This window comes from Diaphorina citri, unplaced genomic scaffold (assembly GCF_000475195.1).
Source record: "Diaphorina citri unplaced genomic scaffold, Diaci psyllid genome assembly version 1.1 scaffold303, whole genome shotgun sequence".
Lineage (NCBI taxonomy): Eukaryota > Metazoa > Arthropoda > Insecta > Hemiptera > Psyllidae > Diaphorina > Diaphorina citri.
Window position 1 is genome coordinate 9195 of NW_007377738.1, and position 23130 is coordinate 32324.

General features: G+C 37.1%; 3 protein-coding genes and 1 long non-coding RNA gene across 9 annotated transcripts; all 4 read left to right on the forward strand.

Moving 5' to 3' along the window:
- The first annotated feature begins 263 nt into the window (after positions 1-263).
- Positions 264-6857, forward strand: LOC103507274. Its single transcript, XM_008471726.3, has 4 exons — positions 264-1715; positions 2279-2385; positions 3088-3281; positions 6259-6857. Exons 1-4 carry the CDS (start codon positions 593-595, stop codon positions 6812-6814), a joined length of 1980 nt encoding a protein of 659 aa, XP_008469948.2. The 5' UTR covers positions 264-592; the 3' UTR covers positions 6815-6857.
- Positions 6858-11961: 5104 nt separating this feature from the next.
- LOC103507275 (serine/arginine-rich splicing factor RSZ22A-like) lies at positions 11962-16931 on the forward strand. Of its 5 annotated transcripts, XR_003390964.1 has the most exons (7): positions 11963-12186; positions 12542-12746; positions 13470-13550; positions 13695-13773; positions 14659-14826; positions 15618-15917; positions 16616-16931. XR_003390964.1 is itself a non-coding variant. In XM_008471728.3 (6 exons), the coding sequence occupies exons 2-6, from the start codon at positions 12548-12550 to the stop codon at positions 16662-16664; spliced, it is 576 nt and encodes a 191-aa protein (XP_008469950.2). In that variant the 5' UTR covers positions 11962-12186; positions 12542-12547; the 3' UTR covers positions 16665-16931. The 5 variants fall into 5 exon arrangements, 4 of the variants coding, with proteins under 4 accessions (XP_008469950.2, XP_026677984.1, XP_026677987.1 ...); XM_008471728.3 differs by lacking the exon at positions 15618-15917 and having other exon boundaries at positions 11962-12186; positions 13470-13595; positions 13740-13773; XM_026822183.1 differs by lacking the exon at positions 15618-15917.
- A 21-nt stretch (positions 16932-16952) lies between these two features.
- Positions 16953-19216, forward strand: LOC108252148. Of its 2 annotated transcripts, XR_003390966.1 has the most exons (3): positions 16953-17421; positions 17632-17732; positions 19109-19216. It is a non-coding gene; the product is annotated as an uncharacterized LOC108252148 (long non-coding RNA). The 2 variants fall into 2 exon arrangements; XR_003390965.1 differs by lacking the exon at positions 19109-19216 and having other exon boundaries at positions 17632-17859.
- Positions 19217-20478: 1262 nt separating this feature from the next.
- LOC113466620 (phosphatidylinositol N-acetylglucosaminyltransferase subunit A-like) lies at positions 20479-23038 on the forward strand. The gene is made up of 5 exons (XM_026822182.1): positions 20479-20554; positions 21353-21509; positions 21824-22003; positions 22416-22534; positions 22888-23038. Exons 1-5 carry the CDS (start codon positions 20538-20540, stop codon positions 23036-23038), a joined length of 624 nt encoding a protein of 207 aa, XP_026677983.1. The 5' UTR covers positions 20479-20537.
- Positions 23039-23130: the final 92 nt, after the last annotated feature.

Here is a 23130-nt window from a genome sequence, read left to right on the forward strand (position 1 = left end):
ATAAGAAAAGAAATAAAAGTAATAAAATAAATTATTCTGCAGAAGTAAAGCAAAATTAACTTCAAGAGAATACCCTTTTGGATTCCAGAGTACAAGGAAAGCTGGTTAACATACTAGAAGTCTAAAAGATAAAATCATTCAGTCAGAAAATCACAAAAGGAATGTGTCAAGGATACATACAGAAAAATCTGAAATTTTAAATAGTTCAACAAAGACACCTCATGTAAATGGAAATGATCCAAAAATATATTCCATAAGTCTAAAAGATAAAATCATTCAGTCAGAAAATCACAAAAGGAATGTGTCAAGGATACATACAGAAAAATCTGAAATTTTAAATAGTACAACAAAGACACCTCATGTAAATGGAAATGATCCAAAAATATATTCCAGTAACTCCAAACAACATGGAGTATTATCGTCAACCCAAAAGGTCTCTAAAGATGACGGTGCGACCTTTTTAACAACAGAAAAATATACGAGATCCTCTTTACTTGGAAGTCAATTAAAGGGAGAGGAATTTTACAATAGGAGAAAACAAATTCACGCGTTAAAATTGGCTCGAGAAAATGCTCATTCTGTAAAGAAAGATATGAACAATAATTATTATGATGACAAACTACTAGATGAGGATGAATCCACTACTACCAAACTATCTTATGAAATGATAAATAGTCATCATATAACGGTAAAAAAGTCACTCAATATTGAAGAGGAAAAATTTCTGCTGCCCAAATTTTATTCCACTGAACAATCAATACCGAATTTTAATATTGGAACAGATGATGAAAACTTAACTCCTTCAACACAAAATATTGAAAGAATTTCTAGCGAGGAAGTTTCTGTCCCAATAACTGATTCTTTTACAGGTGAAACTACTTTCTCATGGTCCGTTCAGTCAGTCGATGAAGTGGTAACACTGTCGAATAAGAATGAAAATGACAAGATTAAACAATTTGAACCGATCACATCTCCAAGTACTATGGTCAACATACCAACACCTCACGTACGTAGCAACGTAATGAAAACTAATTTCTTAAGTAGACCTTCTTCACACAAGAAAACCGATGAACTAGTTAGTCAAAATTTAACTGTACCAAATATAAATGAGAATGAGATGAAACATGATACCAATCCCAATCAAATGATGCCGATAAAAGGCAAAGGAAAAACAATGAATGGAAAATTAGCTAATAATCCATCTTCACAAGTTGAGGAGAAAATAGAAGACACCGTGTTCTATACTGACATTGTAGATCCCGAAGATCAATTTGATAAGAAAAATGAAATTTACAAAAATAATTATCTGGACCAAAATGAATATCAAGCAATACTTGACAAATTTTTTAACGGAAAGAAACAGAACAGAAAAATGAAAGTCCCAAAAAATATTTTATCAATCGATAAATTATTAGAACAAAATACAAAGAAACCCATGTACCTTTCGAATGAAGCACAAAACAATGAATATACTATCAAAGGAAATAATGAAACTATAGCAGAAACTCATCACCAGTTAAATATTTCTATTAATAACAAGACAAATAAAAATGAAAAGGGACACACTGCTCAAACAATTATTCTCAAAGATTTGGATAATATGTCGGCAGCACATGACACTAATCCATTCATTCATTGGGATGATATCAATGAAAATCAGCAGCTAGAATCTTACAGGAGGAAAAACAAACCCTGGTTCATACTTCAACTTACAGGTGAGTTTAAACATTATTACATAACGTGTTCAGCCATTTTCATGTATGTGCAAAAACTTTGGTGCTTTTAATGGTAGGTAGGTAAGTCTAAGTCAGTGGTTCGAAGTATCAACCTACATAAATCAAACTTTTGAATCTTGAGCGATAAAACTTTATTCCACATTATGAAAACGTTTTATTTTATTTATCCCTATTAACTACTTGAGATAACTTTTTCCCTCGGTATTTGTTCGAAGCTTACAACTTTTAATTAAAATGATTTACAAGTCTTGTTGAAAAAAAAAACTGGAGTGTCGTAAGCCCAATTGAGCGACTAGGTTCCGGAACTCTAATATAACAGGAAGTTCGACCACTGTAATGTAGCATTCCAACACACGCAATGGAAATAACCCAATAATAGAGTTCTTCCACCCTATGACGTTGCACCCTATCAGTTCTTTTTTTTTTTTTCCTCATTGTTCTTAAAGGTCTCATTATACATAAGAGTACCTACATATGTTAAATGCTCTATTTACGTTAAATGCTAAATGCTCATGCGGTGCCGGGGTTTCTACCACTTTCAGGCAACTCGACCATTGTCAAGCTACGTCAAAACGACTTCATCAAGTACCTCAAGCTCAACTTGGCCGCCCGTCTTTCAGTCGAATACAACGAGGTCCATCTGAACCAGGTATAAAAAAATCTAAATCATGATTTATTTGTGGTGAAGCTGAGAGCTTCTTCACAAGTTTTGTAGTTATCACAGCATTACGAAGAGGTTTCTTTACTATTTCTGATATATCTATATTTTTTCTTTTTACTCTGGTAATACCGCCACTGATCGCTACTCGATTAAAGTAGCTACTCAATTGTCCTCAAGAGACTGAGTGCACCCCTCGGCCACGGTGGCTACCAAGATCATACTTCACAGGATAGCAACCTCCGTGGCCGAGTAAGTATCACACAAGGCTTGCACGCAGGAGGTCCGGGTTTTTTTCGGCTCTGTGCTTGGAGTTCGGGGTGCACTCAGCCTCGTGAGGACAATTTTATTGAGTAGCTATTTTAATAGAGTAGGGAACAGTGGCAGCATTACCAGTATAAAAAGATTATTGAAATTAATTGCAAAGGAGGCACTTAGTAATGTTGTGATATCCACCTACCATAAAGAATTTGAGATTTGATTTGATTGATATACTTTCACAGGATGATTTTTGTAGTATATCTTCAGGTTGACAAACTTTTATAATTTCCATCTCAACCAGGTTGTCGTAATGTTGTGATATCCACCTACCATAAAGAATTTGAGATTTGATTTGATTGATATACTTTCACAGGATGATTTTTGTAGTATATCTTTAGGTTGACAAACTTTTATAATTTCCATCTCAACCAGGTTGTTCTGAAGCCACCCCAGCTTCTAGTGAACATTAGCATCATCTCCAGTACAGATCACACGACTAGTGGAGGTGCTGGGGAAGAGTATGTTGACGTGGTTGATCAGACAGTGGAGGAGGCACCACTCCATCGCCTGGCGGAGACTAATGATACCTTGCTTGAGCTGAGTGGAGAGGAGTACCATGTAGTTAGGTCAGTATACCTCCAACACCATGTAGTTTGGTCAGTATACCTCCAACACCATGTAGTTTGGTCAGTATACCCTTAAACCAAAGACTAGGTGAAGAGTGGAATTCATAATCGTGAAGAATGGAGCTGAGTGGAGAGGAGTACCATGTAGTTAGGTCAGTATACCTCCAACACCATGTAGTTTGGTCAGTATACCCTTAAACCAAAGACTAGCTGAAGAGTGGACTTCATAATCGTGAAGAATATGCCGCGCGCCGTTTAATTCCTAAAATCAAACTCTCTACCTAAGCTACTGCAAAAGAAACAAAATGAAGCGTTTGGGAACTTCTCAAACTAAAGGGTATCAGAAAATATATTCTTCTTTCCTTTGAGTTTCAACGCCACTACTGTACAGACTCCTATTTGATTTCAATATTCTTCCAGCTTGGAGAGAGACTAGAAGTGTCGTGGGAGACGAAACGAAGCGAAAGAAGGCAGGAAACAGGATTGAGAAGGAGGAGGAATAGGAAATATGGGAGGGAGAAAGAAGAGGCATAAAGAGTTAGTTAACACTCGAAACTTTGGAAAATTTACACTAAAGGTGGCGTTCCGATCCTAGCTGCCGGGTCATGGGAGAAAGAAGAGGAAATATGGGTGGGAGAAAGAAGAGGAAATATGGGTGGGAGAAAGAAGAGGAAATATGGATGGGAGAAAGAAGAGAAAATATAGGAGAGAAGGGGAAGGAAGGAAACGGGATTGAGAAGGAGGAGGAATAGGAAATATGGGTGGGAGAAAGAAGAGGAAATATGGGTGGGAGAAGGAAGAGGAAATATGGGAGGGAGAAAGAAGAGAAAATATAGGAGAGAAGGGGAAGGAAGGAAACGGGATTGAGAAGGAGGAGGAATAGGAAATATGGGTGGGAGAAAGAAGAGGAAATATGGATGGGAGAAAGAAGAGGAAATATGGATGGGAGAAAGAAGAGAAAATATAGGAGAGAAGGGGAAGGAAGGAAACGGGATTGAGAAGGAGGAGGAATAGGAAATATGGGTGGGAGAAAGAAGAGGAAATATGGATGGGAGAAAGAAGAGGAAATATGGGAGGGAGAAAGAAGAGAAAATATAGGAGAGAAGGGGAAGGAAGGAAACGGGATTGAGAAGGAGGAGGAATAGGAAATATGGGTGGGAGAAAGAAGAGGAAATATGGATGGGAGAAATCTCCTACAACTTTTTAATGATCAAATTCAATTTCGAAGTACGGAATAGACTGTTGGGAACTTCTCTTCCGGACAATATAAAAAAATCAAGGCACAAATTTTATTCCATTCTAAACCAAAAAGAAACACCCAGTATCACTACTGTGGAAAGAACAAAGTCAAAGAAAGTACATAACAGCAATTTATTCAGAAGAGCGACTGGGCAGCGCGACCCGGCAGCTTGGTTCGGAAAGTACTTCATAAGAATACATAGGAAGCAGTAGGCAGCGGTCGCGCTGCCCGACAGCTAGGATCGGAACGCCACCTTAACTTTAACCAAAGCTAAAGCAAACTGTTCTTGTGTAATATATGTAGGTACATAGATATTTGTTTAAAGTTAAATCTTCACCTCTTCTCTTTCAATATCCCCTTAGAATTCTAGAGAAATGAACCATTCATTATACTTTCTAAGAGAAACTCTCCTAACTTGGTCCTCTTGGGCAAGAAACACCCATATTTCAAATTGTACATCAGGGACACCATGGTGGAAACCCAACTTTCTCAAAGAAATACTTTGACGTAAACTTCTGGAGAAACTAAAAGAGATATATCCCAAGTTTGAGAAATGCATCTTTTAATTCGTTGATGAGGTTTTTACAGAAGTCTGCTTTAAATTCATCTTATACTTAGCTGACTTGGTAAGGTGGCTATTTAGAATTTTAGATACATGCCTAATATTCGAATAAATTTCACCTTTCAAAGTTCTCTTTCTTACTTTACTAACCCATTCGTCGCCTATGGAAGTACCTACATTGCAAAGGATGCAAAAGTAACAGCCAAGCTCAAAAAACAGTTCATTTTGCTAACTTCTTTATTTTAAAAAAAAAAGCTCAGAAAACGGTCTTTGACGAGGTATTCTCCGTTTTTTATGAAAATGAGATAAAAATATGCTGAGAACTTCTAATGATGACGTTTTTTTTTCTGAATAAATTGCTGTTATGTACTTTCTTTGACTTTGTTCTTTCCACAGTAGTGATACTGGGTGTTTCTTTTTGGTTTAGAATGGAATAAAATTTGTGCCCAACACCCGCCAAACAGCGACAGCAAAATGTACAGGTGGAGTGTCATGACAATCCCAACTATTTAGTACAGTAGGGAATGGAACCATTGGTATGTGTACAATAAAGTAACGTAAGTTGAAAGATGTATATTAAGGAGCGCGGTAGCCCGCCAAGTCAAGAAAGTTTGTTAGATATGGTATCAGAAGACAGTACCTATACATGATAAAATTATGTCGTCCGAACCAAGCTCGAATATTTTTATATCAGGAATCAGGATACCTACCTCCTATTCGATGAACTAATAATGAAAGGTTTACTGGAAAGAAACAGTGCAGCTACAAAAGGTAAAAAGTACAAGCGAATAAACTGTGCTTCCATTTTTTCCTACTGAAATGATACTTCCTTCAGAAGGAAACAGGATTGAGAAGGAGGAGGGAGCAGGAATGAATATAACTTTGCAGCGGGCGTGAGAAATGTATTATTCAGATGAGCCTTCTTCCTCTTCCTGTTGCTAATTTTTTTGTTCTCCCTCGCGTTGAGTAGGTCAAAGAAGCTACGTGTGTAATGCCACTAAAAGCATGGTAAATGAAACTACACAATGATTTAAAGTAGTACCTTGGTATTTAACTTTGAAATATTCATAATCATATTCAATTCTTTTCAACTCTAATACACGTCATTCAATTCATCCCAGCCTCTTGATGGTCCTAACTGATTAATTTTGTATTTTATGCTTTTCTATTTTCAGATTTCTCTCGCTCAAATCTCAAGAACCAATGTCGACAGAGGAGAGATCTCATAAACTCATCAAGGATGATCACAAAGACCTGGAGGTATTCATTCTGATCAGTGTGGGTGTCGTGTGTCTCCTCATGCTCTTCTACTGCTTCCTGTCTGCTTTCCAATCCCTCAGACACTACTTCTCTTTCCACTCAATCAGCTGGCCTTGGAATCGACCCAAGGACTTGTTTCCTGCGTGGAATCTACCACACCGGCGTATGAATGACGTCACATCCCCTACAGATCCACTCAAAGTTATCTACACCGGGAATGAGAGCACCTGGTTCGATGACAACATCCCCTCTTCCAGTCTCCATCATCCTGAAGACAGTCCAGTGTTTGGACTGGGCGCCCTGTCTAACATTGACCTTGGAACTAGTCTGGATTACAGTCCAAGGTTCCAGGTTCGAATGATGCGGTGTAATCCAAACACACAGGTCTTGGTACCGTCAACACCCGCCAAACAGCGACAGCAAAATGTACAGGTGGAGTGTCATGACAATCCCAACTATTTAGTACAGTAGGGAATGGAACCATTAGTATGTGTACAATAAAGTAACGTAAGGTGAAAGATGTATATTAAGGAGCGCGGTAGCCCGCCAAGTCAAGAAAGTTTGTTAGATATGGTATCAGAAGACAGTACCTATACATGATAAAATTATGTCGTCCGAACCAAGCTCGAATATTTTTATATCAGGAATCAGGATACCTACCTCCTATTCGATGAACTAATAATGAAAGGTTTACTGGAAAGAAACAGTGCAGCTACAAAAGGTAAAAAGTACAAGCGAATAAACTGTGCTTCCATTTTTTCCTACTGAAATGATACTTCCTTCAATTTCACGTACAGTTGAATAATAAATTTTGTAAAAGCCTCAGCCCCCCTCACTTCCTGGCTTCCTACACTCTCTCTCTCTTGTTGAAATTGAAACCACAGAGCCTTTGACTACGAGCAGTATTTTATTTGCTGTTTTGAGTTTTCCTAGTTTCTGAGCTAACAAGCATGAGAAAAAGAAAACGTTGGTTCGGTATTTTTACAGATGAGAAATCAAAGCTCATAAAGGGTACATAAAACAGAAGTGGGCAGATGTACGATGTACCAAGGAAGACATGGTGCTACAAAGAAAGGTTCCTATGATACATATTATTCATGGATAGATAGCTGTTATGATAGTTCCAACCAATTAGATACTTGCCGAGGGATAGCTTAAACAGCAGTTTAACCAACTTGAACTCCGGGATTAATATTCTGTGAAATTTGGTATGTAGTTCAGAAATGTGACAAGGATGCAACACAAAACGTTTGGTTGAGATAGGTGCTGCGGTTGGCGGTATGTTGACCGCTTTTTGGCAGGTTTCGACCGCTTTTTGGCGGTTTTCAGCTATATCGACTAAACGGTTAGAGATATTGTAAATGTTACAACAGAACACCCAAATAAGCACCATTAAATAGGATAAGGAAAGTCGTGTGATGTTCACACCATGTAAATACCTAATAGATACTTACCTGTAACATTCTTGTAAACAGGTAATTTTAATGTCATACTTGATTATTATTAATAATGATTTTTTGTTTCCCTTTTATTTGACATGTCCGTTACGTAAGAACATTTTCATAGTCACAATGTAAAATATCAACTAAAGGATTCAGAATTCCGACCTTTCCACGCTCAATGTTTCTTAACCTCAGTGACCCGATACAGTCTATGTTAACCCACTTAACAAAAATGTGCTAGAAAGTGCATAAAATGAATATATGACCCGAAATAAAATCTTATAATTATACACAAAGTACCTACATATGCTCATATTTTGCCTGCGGCGCTAAAAATTTTAGTCTCGGTGAAACTGGATTTTTGAAAATTGTGGCCCAAAAATTTCCTCAATGTTTCTTAACCTCAGTGACCCGATACAGTCTATGTTAACCCACTTAACAAAAATGTGCTAGAAAGTGCATAAAATGAATATACGACCCGAAATAAAATCTTATAATTATACACAAAGTAGGTACCTACATATGCTCATAGTATCACGAGTTATCATGGGCGTACGAAGGGGGGGAGGAGCTGCCCCCCCTAGAAATTTCCAAAAAGTATGCAACCTTGAAGGGGTCTAAAAAAATTGCCTGCAGGGCTGAAAATTTTAGTTTCACTGATTAGACTAAAATTTTCAAAAATTTTGCCTGCGGCGCTAAAAATTTTAGTCTCGGTGAAAGTGGATTTTTGAAAATTGTGGCCCAAAAATTTAAATTTTTTGCCTGCGGCGATATTATAATATATTTTACTCATTTTAGTACTCATCTGCAATCATTGGCGTAGGAAGGGGGAGGGCTTCCCCCAAAAAGTATGCAACCTTGAAGGGGCTACAAAAAAAATTAAAAAAAAATCGCCTGCGGTGCTGAAAATTTTACTTTTGGTGAGACTGGATTTCTCAAGATTGTACATACCAAAATTTTCAAAAAATTTCGCCTGCGGCACTCTAATTTATCTTGTTCAATTTAGTTCAGTTATACATAATTATGTAATCAGGATAAGGAATGTATAGAAAAATATCTAAGGATTAGGTGTGTCAAAAATTAACTCGTCACAGGCATGAGGCACATATCTACCTACTTTTTGAAAAATTTCGGCTGAGGCGCTGAAAATTTGAAGTTCGATCAGACTGCAAATCTGAAACGCTGTATCCAAATTTTAAAAAATTTGCCTGCGGCGCTCTAATTTAATTTGCTCTATTTAGTGTTCATCTGGAAAAAGGTTCAAAATGTGTAGAAGTATTGCGCCAAAAATATATATATATAAAAAAATACAAATACTAATTTAAAGAACATGCTTTTTGAAAATTTTCGCCTGCGGCACTGAAGATTTAAAATTCGATTGGACTGTGTTTCTGAAAGGGTGTACCCATATTTAGAAAAAAAAAATGCCTGCGGCGCAGCTAATTTGTAATGAGTGAGTACCTACTTCTTGTGGGAGCTCAAGCTCATATGTATGTAGATCAGAGGAAAAGAGTTTAATGAAATCAAGTGTGACTTAAACCCTAATTTTGGAAGAAAAAAAAATTCGCCTGCGGCGCAATTTATATCTGGTGCAAATTGGGGATTCAAAAACCAAGGTAAGAAAGAAAAAGATTGAGGAATTATTGATTTCGAACCGGCTAGCGGCTTAGGGTCATTTAAAAAAAAAAAAAAAAAAAAAAAAAAAAAAAAATCGCCTCGCGGCGCAGTTTACGCTTGAGTCATCTTTGTCGACGAAGCGCGTGGGGGGTTAAACTTTTTCATTAGAACGGCAATTAAAAAATGAATTTTCGACCTTTTAAAGTTACTTTTTTCGGGAGTTTTGACCTCAGATTCGGATTTTTCACAAACTTTTTACGTAGGAATCGACCTTTTATTAATAACATTTTCCCAAGTTGCAACTCCTTCTTTGTTGTGTATGATGGTGGTTTCGAACCAGTGTATTTCGGTTTTCCAATATTCAATATTGGCTAGAGTGAATGGATTCAATCCTCAGTCTTGGTTTTCACTCTGGTGAGTCTACACAAAATAAATTCGTTCCAATGTTCTATTTTCAAAGTGATCTTTTCTTACTACATTAGAACTCCAACTCAACAATAGTGCCGTGCTAAGCGAAAACGCCGTATGTCAAAAAACCCTACTTTCGGGAAATCGAGTTTAAAGATTTCAATCTATACGGCAAATATACGTTTTTCACATACAGCAACACGTTTTAGTGGTTTTTAAGGGGTTTAGGATAAAGAAAAAAAAATATAGGATCAAAATTTAGGATCATAGGAACCATTTGGCACCAAAAACCAAAAATCGATTTTTTTGACATACCTGGTACGGCGTTTTCACTTAGCACGGCAGTGTAGGTATCTAGAAAAGCAAATAAATAAGTAGATAGGCTCATACCTTTAAGTGTACAATTGTACATATACATGGATTTTACCAACTAAGAAAATAAATCCTTTGAATTCAGCATTTAATAAAATGACAGTTTCATGAGTAGGTACCATTTTTTGTTATTTTACTTATTTCTATGAGGGAGATTTTCCCAAAATAAAGTTATTTGTTCATTCATTATTTGCCTACCTTTCTTCATTAAATTCGCGTACTCTTTATGTTGTAGCTTTCATACTTTTCATTAAGAGTAGGTAAGTACTTACAGGTATAGGTACCTACCCACATTTATTTGTTTTGAAATCGTAAAGTTTTCAAATTTATTTAATTGTATAGATAGGTAGGTATGTAGGTAGCTAAGTAAAAATTTTGGTGTACTACCAATAGGTAGAAAATAAAATCGATGTTTCATTAAACCTTATTATTTTTGTTTCTTCGAGTTTCATTTTCGTATTATTTCATTTTTCTAGGTCTCTAATTAAGAATGGGCAAATTAGATTAATTTTATTATTACCAGCCTAATAGTTAGCTTGGTCGGTAGCGCGTCTGCCTTGTAAGTCTTGTAACGCCAGGCCGCGGGTTCGATTCCCGCCTGGGGCGGATTTTATCCTGAACGGATAATGTTCGTTCTCGGAAAGTCTGGTAAGTCTTGTAACGCCAGGCCGCGGGTTCGATTCCCGCCTGGGGCGGATTTTATCCTGAACGGATAATGTTCGTTCTCGGAAAGTCTGCCTTCCTCCTATCCGGTCTTCCTTTTCTCTGATTTCGGGACGATAAAGACCAAGGCAGGTACAGTTCCCTCTATCAAACCTCTTGGAAAAAGGAGGTTTTGTCTGTTTGAAATTAATAGGTAAATTACCTACCTGAGGCAAATTTAGAATTGCTGTTAGACTACCTTTGCAATATCCAGCGAAAATAACGACAGTTCCCTCTATCAAACCTCTTGGAAAAAGGAGGTTTTGTCTGTTTGAAATTAATAGGTAAATTACCTACCTGAGGCAAATTTAGAATCGCTGTTAGACTACCTTTGCAATATCCAGCGAAAATAACGACCCGTCTACATACTTTAGGTAGGTACCTACCTACGGGCTTACGTCTGAGCTTTTTTCAGACGTCCGCCTTAAATAACGACCCGTCTACATACTTTAGGTAGGTACCTACCTTCGGGCTTACGTCTGAGCTTTTTTCAGACGTCCGCCTTTTTTGGGTACCTTGTGCTTGCTGTCGAATAGACTAATAGAGGGTAAAACGCCCTGTCAGTGAGAGAGAAAAAACATCTAGGTAGAAATAACGACCCGTCTACATACTTTAGGTAGGTACCTACCTTCGGGCTTACGTCTGAGCTTTTTTCAGACGTCCGCCTTTTTTGGGTAACTTGTGCTTGCTGTCGAATAGACTAATAGAGGGTAAAACGCCCTGTCAGTGAGAGAGAAAAAACATCTAGGTACCAACCTGAGTAGGTAGGTAGCTGGGTAATCTGGGTATGGGTATACTTTATTTTATAAGAAAGTAAGTAGGTCCCTTGTTCAGACGGTGGTCGTGTGTATGCAGCCTAAATACGTGAAAAAAAGTGCATCGTGTGAACTAGAACAACAAAAGTTTTTTCTCTGTGGCCAATCAAAATACAGAAAAATGAAAAATATTTTCGACAGGCATCAATGATCAGTGGCCATTTTCTTTACTTTGGAGCTTTGGACTTTTCTCTGTGGCCAATCAAAATACAGAAAAATGAAAAATATTTTCGACAGGCATCAATGATCAGTGGCCATTTTCTTTACTTTGGAGCTTTGAGCTTTGGACATTTGGACTTTTATCATTTCTCATTTCTTTCGGCGAATTTCGCATATCTGAAATCCCTTTGAAGTTTATTCCCTGTAGTAAATTGCAGTGAAAATAGCCATTTAGTAGTGGAACTTATTCATGTTCAATAATTCATAATAGTTCCACCAGTACTTTTCATAGTTATCCATTTTCTTGATCACCGCCTAAGCGCCTGAGGTAAGTCCCTTTGCACGCTTTCTTTGATAAGTTCTTAGACGTCATCACGAAAAAATGGCTGCCCGCAAAAATTATAGGGGCTCAACCAAATGACAATTTTTTTCGAGATAGAGTCCTATTCCGATTTAAAAGTACCCAAAAAGTGCATTGGCGCACTCAAAAACGTCCAAAACGGTCCCTAAATCTTTTCATAGTTATCCATTTTCTTGATCACCGCCTAAGCGCCTGAGGTAAGTCCCTTTGCACGCTTTCTTTGATAAGTTCTTACATTTGATCATTTGAACAAAACTTGCACTCCCTCATGTGTTAAAACATAGGCTCTAGTTTCCTATAACTTTCTCCGTTATTGTTTCAGTCGAGTATGTCTGACGCCAGTCGATCTCCCAGTAATGCCAGTAGGAATGGAAGAAGTGTTAGCAGAAGCCACTCACGATCCTCATCCCCCCCTAGAAGGAGAGTGTCAAGAAGCCGTAGTAGAGATCAACACAGTCCCTCCCGTAGTCCTCGCAGCCGTAGTAGAACCCCCATTGATGGAGCCAGACTCCATATTAGTGACATTGGTATTTGAATTTGTTTTTCTTGTCCTCGCAGCCGTAGTAGAACCCCCATTGATGGAGCCAGACTCCATATTAGTGACATTGGTATTTGAATTTGTTTTTCTTGTTGAGATGTGAGATGGTTTGAGAGCTGGGTCTTGTGAACGACCACCGATAGAATGGGAAAATGGTTGCTGTTCTACTTAGGATGAACATCATTAGACATCCAGTGTATACATGTTGTGATACCAGTAGCTCTTGTACTGTTGTGTGGGAGCAGCAGACAAAGTAGTGATGTTCATGCTTGCTGCCCCTTAAAAAATTGGTGCATTTATATGGCTATGGTGTCTGTGGAGAGAGACATTGAATGCCTCAAATTTAACCCATGGTAATTTTTCATTTTATTTCTTTACCTAAATTTAAGTCAAATTTAACAGTAAAAATCCAGAGGTTATTCTCAGTGATTTGCATGAAACTTCAATCTTTTATTAGCTAGCTTAATACTTTGAAACTGCTAGAGATAAACATCAGCACTCCTCTTTAATAAAGCTGTTTAACATGACACCCTATAATTTGCAACCTCTGAATCTACCATTTGTATTTTGTCATTTAGGTGTCAAGTTTTTTTTTTTTTTTTTTTTTTTTCCTCCAAGGAATGTTAGTTTTATGCTCCAACCAACTTTCATTAATTATTTATTATTAAGCCTTTTAGTATTCACCCATTTTATATATTTCTTCTCTTCTCAGGTTACCACATTTCAAGCAGAGATTTGGAGAGAGAATTCCGCAAATATGGCCGTCTGATGGAGGTTTGGATGTCTAAATCACGTACAAGCCCCACCTTTGCATTTGTTGTCTACCGTCACATGAAAGATGCACAGAAAGCTATGCGTGAAATGGATGGAGTGTAAGTAATGTAAAAAATGTAAATGCAATTTCTTTGTGTTATTATGTCACAACTTTGGTGCTCATGTACAAGCCCCACCTTTGCATTTGTTGTCTACCGTCACATGAAAGATGCACAGAAAGCTATGCGTGAAATGGATGGAGTGTAAGTAATAAACTATTTGTGGTGGTGTGCCTATAAGTAGGTACTTCTCATACATAATTTAGATTAGAATGTGTCAGCATTTCGTCGCTATGCGCATTTACATGTCATAGCTACTCATTTTCCTCACGAGGCTGAGTGGGCCCCGCAACAAGCTCTCCTTTCATGATTCTTCTCTGCAGACAATCTCTTCTCAGGATGTGACCCAGCCAACTTCTTTTCCTGTTCACTATGGTTCTCAGCATTTCTCTTTTCTCATCAACTCTTCTCAGCACTTCTTCATTCCTGACTCTATCTGACCACTTGATTCCTTCCAGCCTTCTCCACACCCACATCTCAAAGCTCTCCAAATATTTCTCTTCTTTCTTCCTCATCGTCCACGTTTCTGCCCGATACAGCATCACACTCCATATGTAACACTTTGCAAATCTCTTCCTCAGCTTCAGCGGTATCCTTCTTGTGGTCAGTAGGTCCTTGACTTTCTCAAATGCTATCTTCCCCATTCCTATTCTGCTTCTGATTTCTTCTGTGCAGCTTCCATTTGATTTTAGTAATCCTCCCAGGTATCTGAAGTTTTCTACTTGCTCAAGTCTCTGGCCTTCTAGTGTTAGATTTATTCTTCTTTCTGTTTTCCCAATCCTTCTCTCAGTCAATGAAACACATGTACAGGTTCTTGTTCACTTCTATCATTTTCTCTTACATCATCCACATACATCCCATTGCATCTCTCGTTCCTCTTCCCTTCCTGAATCTAAACGGATCCTCTCCAAGGTGTTGCTTGATCTTACTTTCAATTCTTTTGATTCCCTAATCTATTGCTTATTAACTTAAAGGGCTCTAGAACAAAAACCTCTTCTATTTAACAGTTTTTTCACCTTATTTTCTCAGGTCAATCAATGGAAATCGCATTAGAGTGTCAATTGCCAGACCACGCTCTTGGTCTTCTCGCAAATCAGGAGGAGGTGGAGGAGGAGGTGGTGGTGGATTCCAGTCAGATCTTCGCTGTTACAGCTGCGGTCGAAGGGGGCACTTTGCTCGTGATTGTCCAGACTCTATGTAAGTATGAGTTATCTTTGCTTTCTGACACATAGATTACTAGAGACTCTTAAGTAATGTGCTCTTACCATCCATATTGCTGCTTGTGTCCATCATCATTACCTACCTACTGTTGCATTGATACCTTCAGAGTTTTACACAGAAAAGGACCTGGTTTTTAATTTTAGGATGTGGTTATTTTTGGGTCTTTTGGGTTAGTAAAAATAGTTGGGGCTAGGGGGCACTTTGCTCGTGATTGTCCAGACTCTATGTAAGTATGAGTTATCTTTGCTTTCTGACACATAAATTACTAGAGACTCTATCAAAAATATGTTATAACTTAATAAAAAAAAAAAAAAAAAAAAAAAAAAAAAAAAATGGAAATTTGGAAAATTCCATAAACCTAATTGATTTTCACTTGGTTCTTCTTGTTCTCCTTCAGTCTGCTTCTTGCCCTAGTCCCAGTCCCAGTCCCAGCTCCTTCCATTGACCTGCAGTATTTATGAATTTTTTTAAGTCACTTTTAAATTGGCCAACAAAGTTAACAAAAAATATATGTGTAATCTTGAACTTGGAAGCAAAGTATTCTGTAAATATTCATGTCTGGTCTAAATGGTCATAAATGCTTCACTTCTCTCCTTTTTCCTTTGTCACAGATGCATCCTTTGTATGTCCTACTTACTTCCTTAGTCTTTGTCTTGTCTCAAGTTGAATATCTGTACCTCATTTTAATTACTTATACACAAATGCCTTTGGGGCAAATATTTTACTATAGCTTACTGATTCAAGCTCTTATTTTTCTCATCATTCAGGCGTTGATGTAATGAATTGAGTTATGTGAAATGATGGGTTTGCACATTTTGGTTTGCCAATCACAAGCAGAAATTTTCTTCAGTGATGATTGTGGCAGAATTGTTTGGCATGTGTTAGGCAGGCAGTTGACAAAGAGGATTGGCAAACACATGGGCGATTTTATGTGTTTATTACCACATCAATGTTGAAATGGGTTTTGGCAGAAATTTAACAATTATGTGGTTTTCCTGGTGCCTTTGAGTTTTGTGGAAGACAACTAGTTGGTTGACTTGTGGTGTGAGTCTACTCTCATTATCATGGTAGGTAAAATTGTAAGTTTTTTTTTATGTTTAGTTCCAGGTTTGAGTTTTGTGGAAGACAACTAGTTGGTTGACTTGTGGTGTGAGTCTACTCTCATTATCATGGTAGGTAAAATTGTAAGTTTTTTTATGTTTAGTTCCAGGCATTTCCCCCTTGATATCACTTTGGTGGGCGTAAACGTCCTGGGTTCATTTACAAACACAACATTGGGTATACTTACCCACCTACTTTTTTTTTTCTTTCAGTCTTGAACAATAATAATTTTCCAAATTTCATAGATAGGTAGGTATGTAGGTAGCTAAGTAAAAATTTTGGTGTACTACCAATAGGTAGAAAATAAAATCGATGTTTCATTAAACCTTAATATTTTTGTTTCTTCGAGTTTTATTTTCGTATTATTTCATTTTTCTAGGTCTCTAATTAAGAATGGGCAAATTAGATTAATTTTATTATTAGCCCCTTGCTATCACTTTGGTGGGCGTAAACGTCCTGGGTTCATTTACAAACACAACATTGGGTATACTTACCCACCTACTTTTTTTTTCTTTCAGTCTTGAATAATAATAATTTTCCAAATTTCTAAAGAAATTCCATTCTATATTACTAACAATTTAATAACCATATTAAGTTAAAAGAATGTGCCTGCATCACAATCAGTACAAAGATTTTCAATTAATTTTATTTTGATCATTTTCAGGGACCGTGACAGATCTCCACGCCGCTCAAGTTACAGAAATGGACGTTAGGTGAAGTGATTATTTTGATGAAACTTTAGCTTCTTTATTACTATTTTTCTTGACAGTCTTTTGACAGGTTATGTTGAAAGTTATTTGTTCTATTGAAGAAAGAATAGCTATTGTTTTATGTAGGTTATATTTAAACAAGTTTAAATTAATTTTTACTTTCTATTTTTCTTGACAGTTCTGTGAAAGGTTCTGTGCTGCAAAAGAATTGTTCTCTTGAAGAAGAAGAAGAAGAAAAAGAATTGTTCTCTTGAAGAAGAAGAAGAAGAAGAAGAAGAAGAACAAGTTTAAATTAATTTTTACTTTCTATTTTTCTTGACAGTTCTGTGAAAGGTTCTGTGCTGCAAAAGAATTGTTCTCTTGAAGAACAAGAAGAAGAGGAAGAAAAAGAAGAAGAAACCTAATGTTTTATTTAGGATATTTTTAAATGTAAATAAGTTTAAATTTGTTTTGTGTGTTAATTAGATTTTTTGTTTCACATTGCTCTTGTAATTTGATTGACAAACATTGAAATATTATATAAACGTAGGGAGTACAAACATTGAAAGATTGAAACATATAGTAGGATCGTAGGATGTCAAAATATTATAATGAAATTATTATGTTCAAGTCAAATATCAAAGATTTTATTCTAGGATTTATAGGTATTCATTTAGTTTTGCTTGGATATGATTTCACCTATTATTATTTTGCTGCAAAAAAAGCAAGTTTTCATTTCTCACATTGCCTATTTTATTGATTACAATTCTAATGAACTAAGGTAAATATTTACATTATAGGTATTCATTTAGTTTTGCTTGGATATGATTTCACCTATTATTATTTTGCTGCAAAAAAAGCAAGTTTTCATTTCTCACATTGGCTATTTTATTGATTACAATTATTCTAATGAACTAAGGTAAATATTTATGTAGAGATTATCAAAGCTACATGATGCCTATTTTATTGATTACAATTCTAATGAACTAAGGTAAATATTTACATAGAGATTATCAAAGCTACATGATCTTGTGAGTAGCAGAACTGCGGGCTGATGTCATCAATTCAGTGTGGGGTTTTATCTGTAGGTAGGTATACATACAGTAAGTAGGTAGCCTAGGTACCTATGGTATAAAAAGAAATCTATAATATAAGTATAATACCTACAGAGTTATACAAAAATAAAATATCACCTTATTTTCATTCCATACCAACTAAAGTGTTGTTTTACATGTTTGAAATGTATTGGGTTACCCCGTGTACAAAGTTGGAACTCCTATGGGATTTATGTGGCCGAATAGCGGCTGAACCGTACGTTTCTCGAGCTCGGGCTCAAGGAGTTTGACCGCCTTGGCCTCTTCTATACGTTATGGTCTTGGAATGAAAACTTAAAATTTTCAGAGACACGAACGCGAGCCTTTTGAAAACTTTATCCAGAAAGAGAAACATTTAACATTTCATCTTCACGGATCACGGAAGAGATCGCAGATTTTGCTGGAGGGAGTCTGCTAGAAAAAAATCGTACTCGTACGGTAATTCACGGTTCGGTATTTTCGTCTCCTAGAAAACATCGTGTGAAAAGCGACTTGTAAATGCAGCAGAGAAAAAATGTTTTGTAAACTTTTATCAGCGCGGTAAAATTCAAATATTTTTACATGGGAGTTTGGGAAATTTGTTGGTGTTTGAACTTTTTGACAGTTTTGACTAGCCTTAGTTAGCTTAGTTGGAATAATTGGTAGTCTAGTGCGTCTGCCGTCTGCCTTGTAAGCGTGTCCACCTAATGCGGTGTGTGCTCATCAAGTATCTGCGTATCTGTGAGTGGCTGGCCCAAGTAATAATACAAATGAAGTAATCTAAGGCGCGTTTCGCACTGAGGTAACACGTCGTAAGTAGCAAGTTGCAAGATGCTGTATGGCCATTGTGGAAGCAGCCTCTTGTGGGTAAGTTGCTAATCCGTGTTGAAAAATGGCATTTAACAAGATATTGAATGCCCACTTCTGTGCCTGAGTGGTCAAGAGCACTTATTATCAACCTGGACCCTGGGTTCGAATCCCGGCAGGGCGGAAATTTTCTGACCTAACTTTTCCGTTCTTGGATAGGACGTAAAAAAAATTACTTTGGAGTAATTTGAATGTATTATTTACATAGAGATTATCAAAGCTACATGATCTTGTGAGTAGCAGAACTGCGGGCTGATGTCATCAATACTTAGATCTATTCAGTGTGGTGTTTTATCTGTAGGTAGGTATACTATACATAATATTTATGTAGAGATTATCAAAGCTACATGATGCCTATTTTATTGATTACAATTCTAATGAACTAAGGTAAATATTTACATAGAGATTATCAAAGCTACATGATCTTGTGAGTAGCAGAACTGCGGGCTGATGTCATCAATACTTAGATCTATTCAGTGTGGGGTTTTATCTGTAGGTAGGTATACATACATAAACATAAGTAAGTAGGTAGCCTAGGTACCTATAGTATAAAAAGAAATCTATAATATAAGTATAATACCTACAGAGTTATACAAAAATAAAATATCACCTTATTTTCATTCCATACCAACTAAAGTGTTGTTTTACATGTTTGAAATGTATTGGGTTACCCCATGTACAAAGTTGGAACTCCTATGGGACTTATGTGGCCGAATAGCGGCTGAACCGTACGTTTCTCGAGCTCGGGCTCAAGGAGTTTGACCGCCTTGGCCTCTTCTATACGTTATGGTCTTGGAATGAAAACTTAAATTTTTCAGAGACACGAACGCGAGCCTTTTGAAAACTTTATTCCGGAAGAGAAACATTTCATCTTCACGGAAGAAAGATTGCAGATTTTGCTGGAGGGAGTCTACTAGAAAAAAAATCGTACTCGTACGGTAATTCACGGTTCAGTATTTTTGAAAACTTAAAATTTTCAGAGACACGAACGCGAGCCTTTTGAAAACTTTATCCAGAAAGAGAAACATTTAACATTTCATCTTCACGGAAGAGATCGCAGATTTTGCTGGAGGGAGTCTGCTAGAAAAAAATCGTACTCGTACGGTAATTCACGGTTCGGTATTTTCGTCTCCTAGAAAACATCGTGTGAAAAGCGACTTGTAAATGCAACAGAGAAAAAATGTTTTGTAAACTTTTATCAGCGCGGTAAAATTCAAATATTTTTATTTTTACATGGGTGTTTGGGAAATTTGTTGGTGTTTGAACTTTTTGACAGTTTTGACTAGCCTTAGCCTCTAGCCTTAGTTTTAGTTCTTAGTTAGCTTTTAGCTTAGTTGGAATAATTGGTAGTGCGTCTGCCGTCTGCCTTGTAAGCGCTAGGCCTAGGGTTCGATTCCCGCCCGGGGCGGATTTTATCCTGATGTGATAACGTTCGTTCTCGGAACGGCTGGCTTTCTCCTAACTCCTATCCTGTCTTCCTTCTCTCTTTGATTTCGGGACGATAAGACCATAGCATTTACAGTTCCCTCTGTCAAACCTCTTTAGAAAAATGAACTTTTTGAGGGAAGGGAACTGGGAAGTGCAAGTAGGAATGGAGTCTATGATTTTATCTTTCAACTGGATTGATACTCATGTATTTCATGTCTCCGAAGATTGTGAAGATAGGAAAGCAGTTATGAGTCTTTAGGATTAATCTCTAGAAAACTCTCCTTTAAAAGTTACCTTGTTAGTGCCAACTTCAGAGATGGTGTATAAAATTTGGTAAGTGAAACAAGAAACTAATACCTACCTATTAGAAACCTACCTACTTACTAGGTAATTCTGAGTTCCGATCTATTATGTCTGAGACAGGATGCATCCAAAGTGTGGTTCAGTAGATTGCCTGCCTGTAAGCACTAAGGATTAATCTCTAGAAAACTCTCCTTTAAAAGTTACCTTGTTAGTGCCAACTTCAGAGATGGTGTATAAAATTTGGTAAGTGAAACAAACTAATACCTACCTATTAGAAACCTACCTACTTACTAGGTAATTCTGAGTTCCGATCTATTATGTCTGAGACAGGATGCATCCAAAGTGTGGTTCAGTAGATTGCCTGCCTGTAAGCACTAGGTCACAGGTTCTTCAACTCCCACCCAGGACAGACTTTGTACTAAACAGAAAAGGTTAGTTGTTAGAACAACTGACTCTCACCTTGTCCTCATTATAGTTACTGTTCCCTCTATCAGACATCTTGAATTTTTTTCCAAGTTATCAAGTTGTCACAACAATGGAAGATGCCAGCCTTCAATTCCTGTTACTTTCTATTCCTAGTTTCATAGAGAGTTATGGATTAATCTCTAGAAAAATCTCTTTTAAAAGTTACCTTGTTAGTGCCAACTTCAGAGATGGTGTATAAAATTTGGTAAGTGAAACAAGAAACTAATACCTACCTATTAGAAACCTACCTACTTACTAGGTAATTCTGAGTTTTATGTCTGAGACAGGATGCATCCAAAGTGTGGTTCAGTAGCTTGCCTGCCTGTAAGCACTAGGTCACAGGTTCTTCAACTCCCACCCAGGACAGACTTTGTACTAAACAGAAAAGGTTAGTTGTTAGACCAACTGACTCTCACCTTGTCCTCATTAGTTACTGTTCCCTCTATCAGACATCTTGAATTTCCTTCCAAGTTATCAAGTTGTCACAACAATGGAAGGTGCCAGCCTTCAATTCCTGTTACTTTCTATTCCTAGTTTCATAGAGAGTTATCATTTTGTATGTTCTCATTTTGGCAGTATGGTGTCGGATTTCTTCTATCCAAATGTGGGTGGAGTGGAAGAGCACATATTCAACCTTTCCCAGTGTTTACTGCAAAGAGGTCACAAAGTGATTGTCCTCACACATTCCTACAAAGATAGAGTTGGAATCAGATACATGACTAATGGACTCAAAGTAAGTATTCAATATATGTTGTTGTTGTTGTTGCTGTAGCGGTGCCTCCTTTTGTCACAAATCCTCCTCGTCCATGTTCTCACCCAGTAGACCCAGGAATGTAGCTGCCTCCCTTGGATGGGTCCATAGGTCCAAAGGAGTTAGTGGTGTAGGATTGTTGGGGCAGTTTTCCACAAGTTTGGCCATGCCTCGGGATGAACTAGCGGGATTCCGGAGCGAAGCGACAGAATTCAGCTAGTATATATATATAAATAGCTACCAACATACTTATACAACACCCAACCCAAAATAATCTACTCATCATTATTTTCCAGGTATACTACTGCCCCATCAAAACATTCTACAACCAATCCATTCTCCCCACCATGGTTTGTTCCATTCCTCTCGTACGCCATATTCTATTGAGAGAAGAAATTTCCATTGTACATGGCCATTCTGCTTTTTCAGCTTTAGCCCATGAAACTATGATGATTGCTAGGCTGTTGGGATTGAAGGTAATTGATTATTGTCTAATTGAATATACTTACGTGTGGAAAGAATTTATTAATATAAAATAATGATGGATTGCAATGTTAAGAGACAGGCCAAGTTCCGGCCTGAGCACACCAGTGTGTATATTACATGAAACATTTTGACACATTTTCACCCCTATCATAACTCCGTAAGAGACAGGCCAAGTTCCGGCCTGAGCACGCCAGTGTGTATATTACATGAAACATTTTGACACATTTTCACCCCTATCATAACTCCGCTAATTTTCCACCTAACGTCACGAAATTTGGACCATATGTTAAGCTATACATTCTTACTGTGCCTGCGAAATTCCAAAGTTCTAGCTTTAACAGAAGGGGTAGAAAGAACGGCTTGAAAATCGCTTACTTAAGTAGCACATATTTTCTGTTCCAGACTGTGTTCACAGATCATTCTCTGTTTGGCTTTGCAGATTCATCTGCCATAGTCACTAACAAGTGTTTGGAAATATCTCTAGCGGGATGTAATCACTGCATTTGTGTGTCCCATATTGGGTAAGTTCTTGTTTTAAAAGACAGATTTTCTTTCTTCAAAATATAGGTAACATTAATGTAAGTTGTAAGATTGTAAGTATGTGGGTTTCATAGAGTTGCATTTACCAATAAGAATGTGATTCTGCATTTATTTTCAATTTATTTACGTAAGTTGTAAGATTGTAAGTATGTGGGTTTCATAGAGTTGCATTTACCAATAAGAATGTGATTCTGCATTTATTTTCAATTTATTTATTTGGTTGATAAGTATTAAGTAGGCCTACAAATTTGTTTCCCCCCATATCAACATTGGACTCCCAAGATACTTAAGTAGCACATATAATAAGTTGGCTACCTGTTTGGTTTGCTTCTAGGAAAGAAAACACAGTACTCCGAGCCAGGGTGAATCATTATAATGTGTCAGTTATCCCCAATGCTGTGGACACTACTGTGTTTGTACCTGATGTTTCCAGAAGATCTCACAATGAAAGTAAGTATCTATTAAAGGTGATAGTTTGCAGCTAATAGGCACTTGAGTGATGAAGGAGTGAAAGTGAAGCGAGCTTATTTGTTAAATAGATATTATTCCAACACTGCCTTAACATGAAGATCATATA

Bases quoted from the DNA above. Each gene is read 5' to 3' on its own strand.
- LOC113466620 (XM_026822182.1), top strand. The intron at 22,004-22,415 runs GTAATTGATTAT...TTTCTGTTCCAG, and splicing joins CTAGGCTGTTGGGATTGAAG to ACTGTGTTCACAGATCATTC. The intron at 22,535-22,887 runs GTAAGTTCTTGT...GTTTGCTTCTAG, and splicing joins ATTTGTGTGTCCCATATTGG to GAAAGAAAACACAGTACTCC.
- LOC103507275 (XM_008471728.3), top strand. From the start codon at position 12,548: ATGTCTGACGCCAGTCGATCTCCCAGTAATGCCAGTAGGAATGGAAGA. The intron at 12,747-13,469 runs GTATTTGAATTT...TTCTCTTCTCAG, and splicing joins ACTCCATATTAGTGACATTG to GTTACCACATTTCAAGCAGA. The intron at 13,774-14,658 runs GTAAGTAATAAA...TTATTTTCTCAG, and splicing joins ATGCGTGAAATGGATGGAGT to GTCAATCAATGGAAATCGCA.
- LOC103507274 (XM_008471726.3), top strand. From the start codon at position 593: ATGAACAATAATTATTATGATGACAAACTACTAGATGAGGATGAATCC. The intron at 2,386-3,087 runs GTATAAAAAAAT...CATCTCAACCAG, and splicing joins ACGAGGTCCATCTGAACCAG to GTTGTTCTGAAGCCACCCCA. The intron at 3,282-6,258 runs GTCAGTATACCT...TTCTATTTTCAG, and splicing joins GAGGAGTACCATGTAGTTAG to ATTTCTCTCGCTCAAATCTC.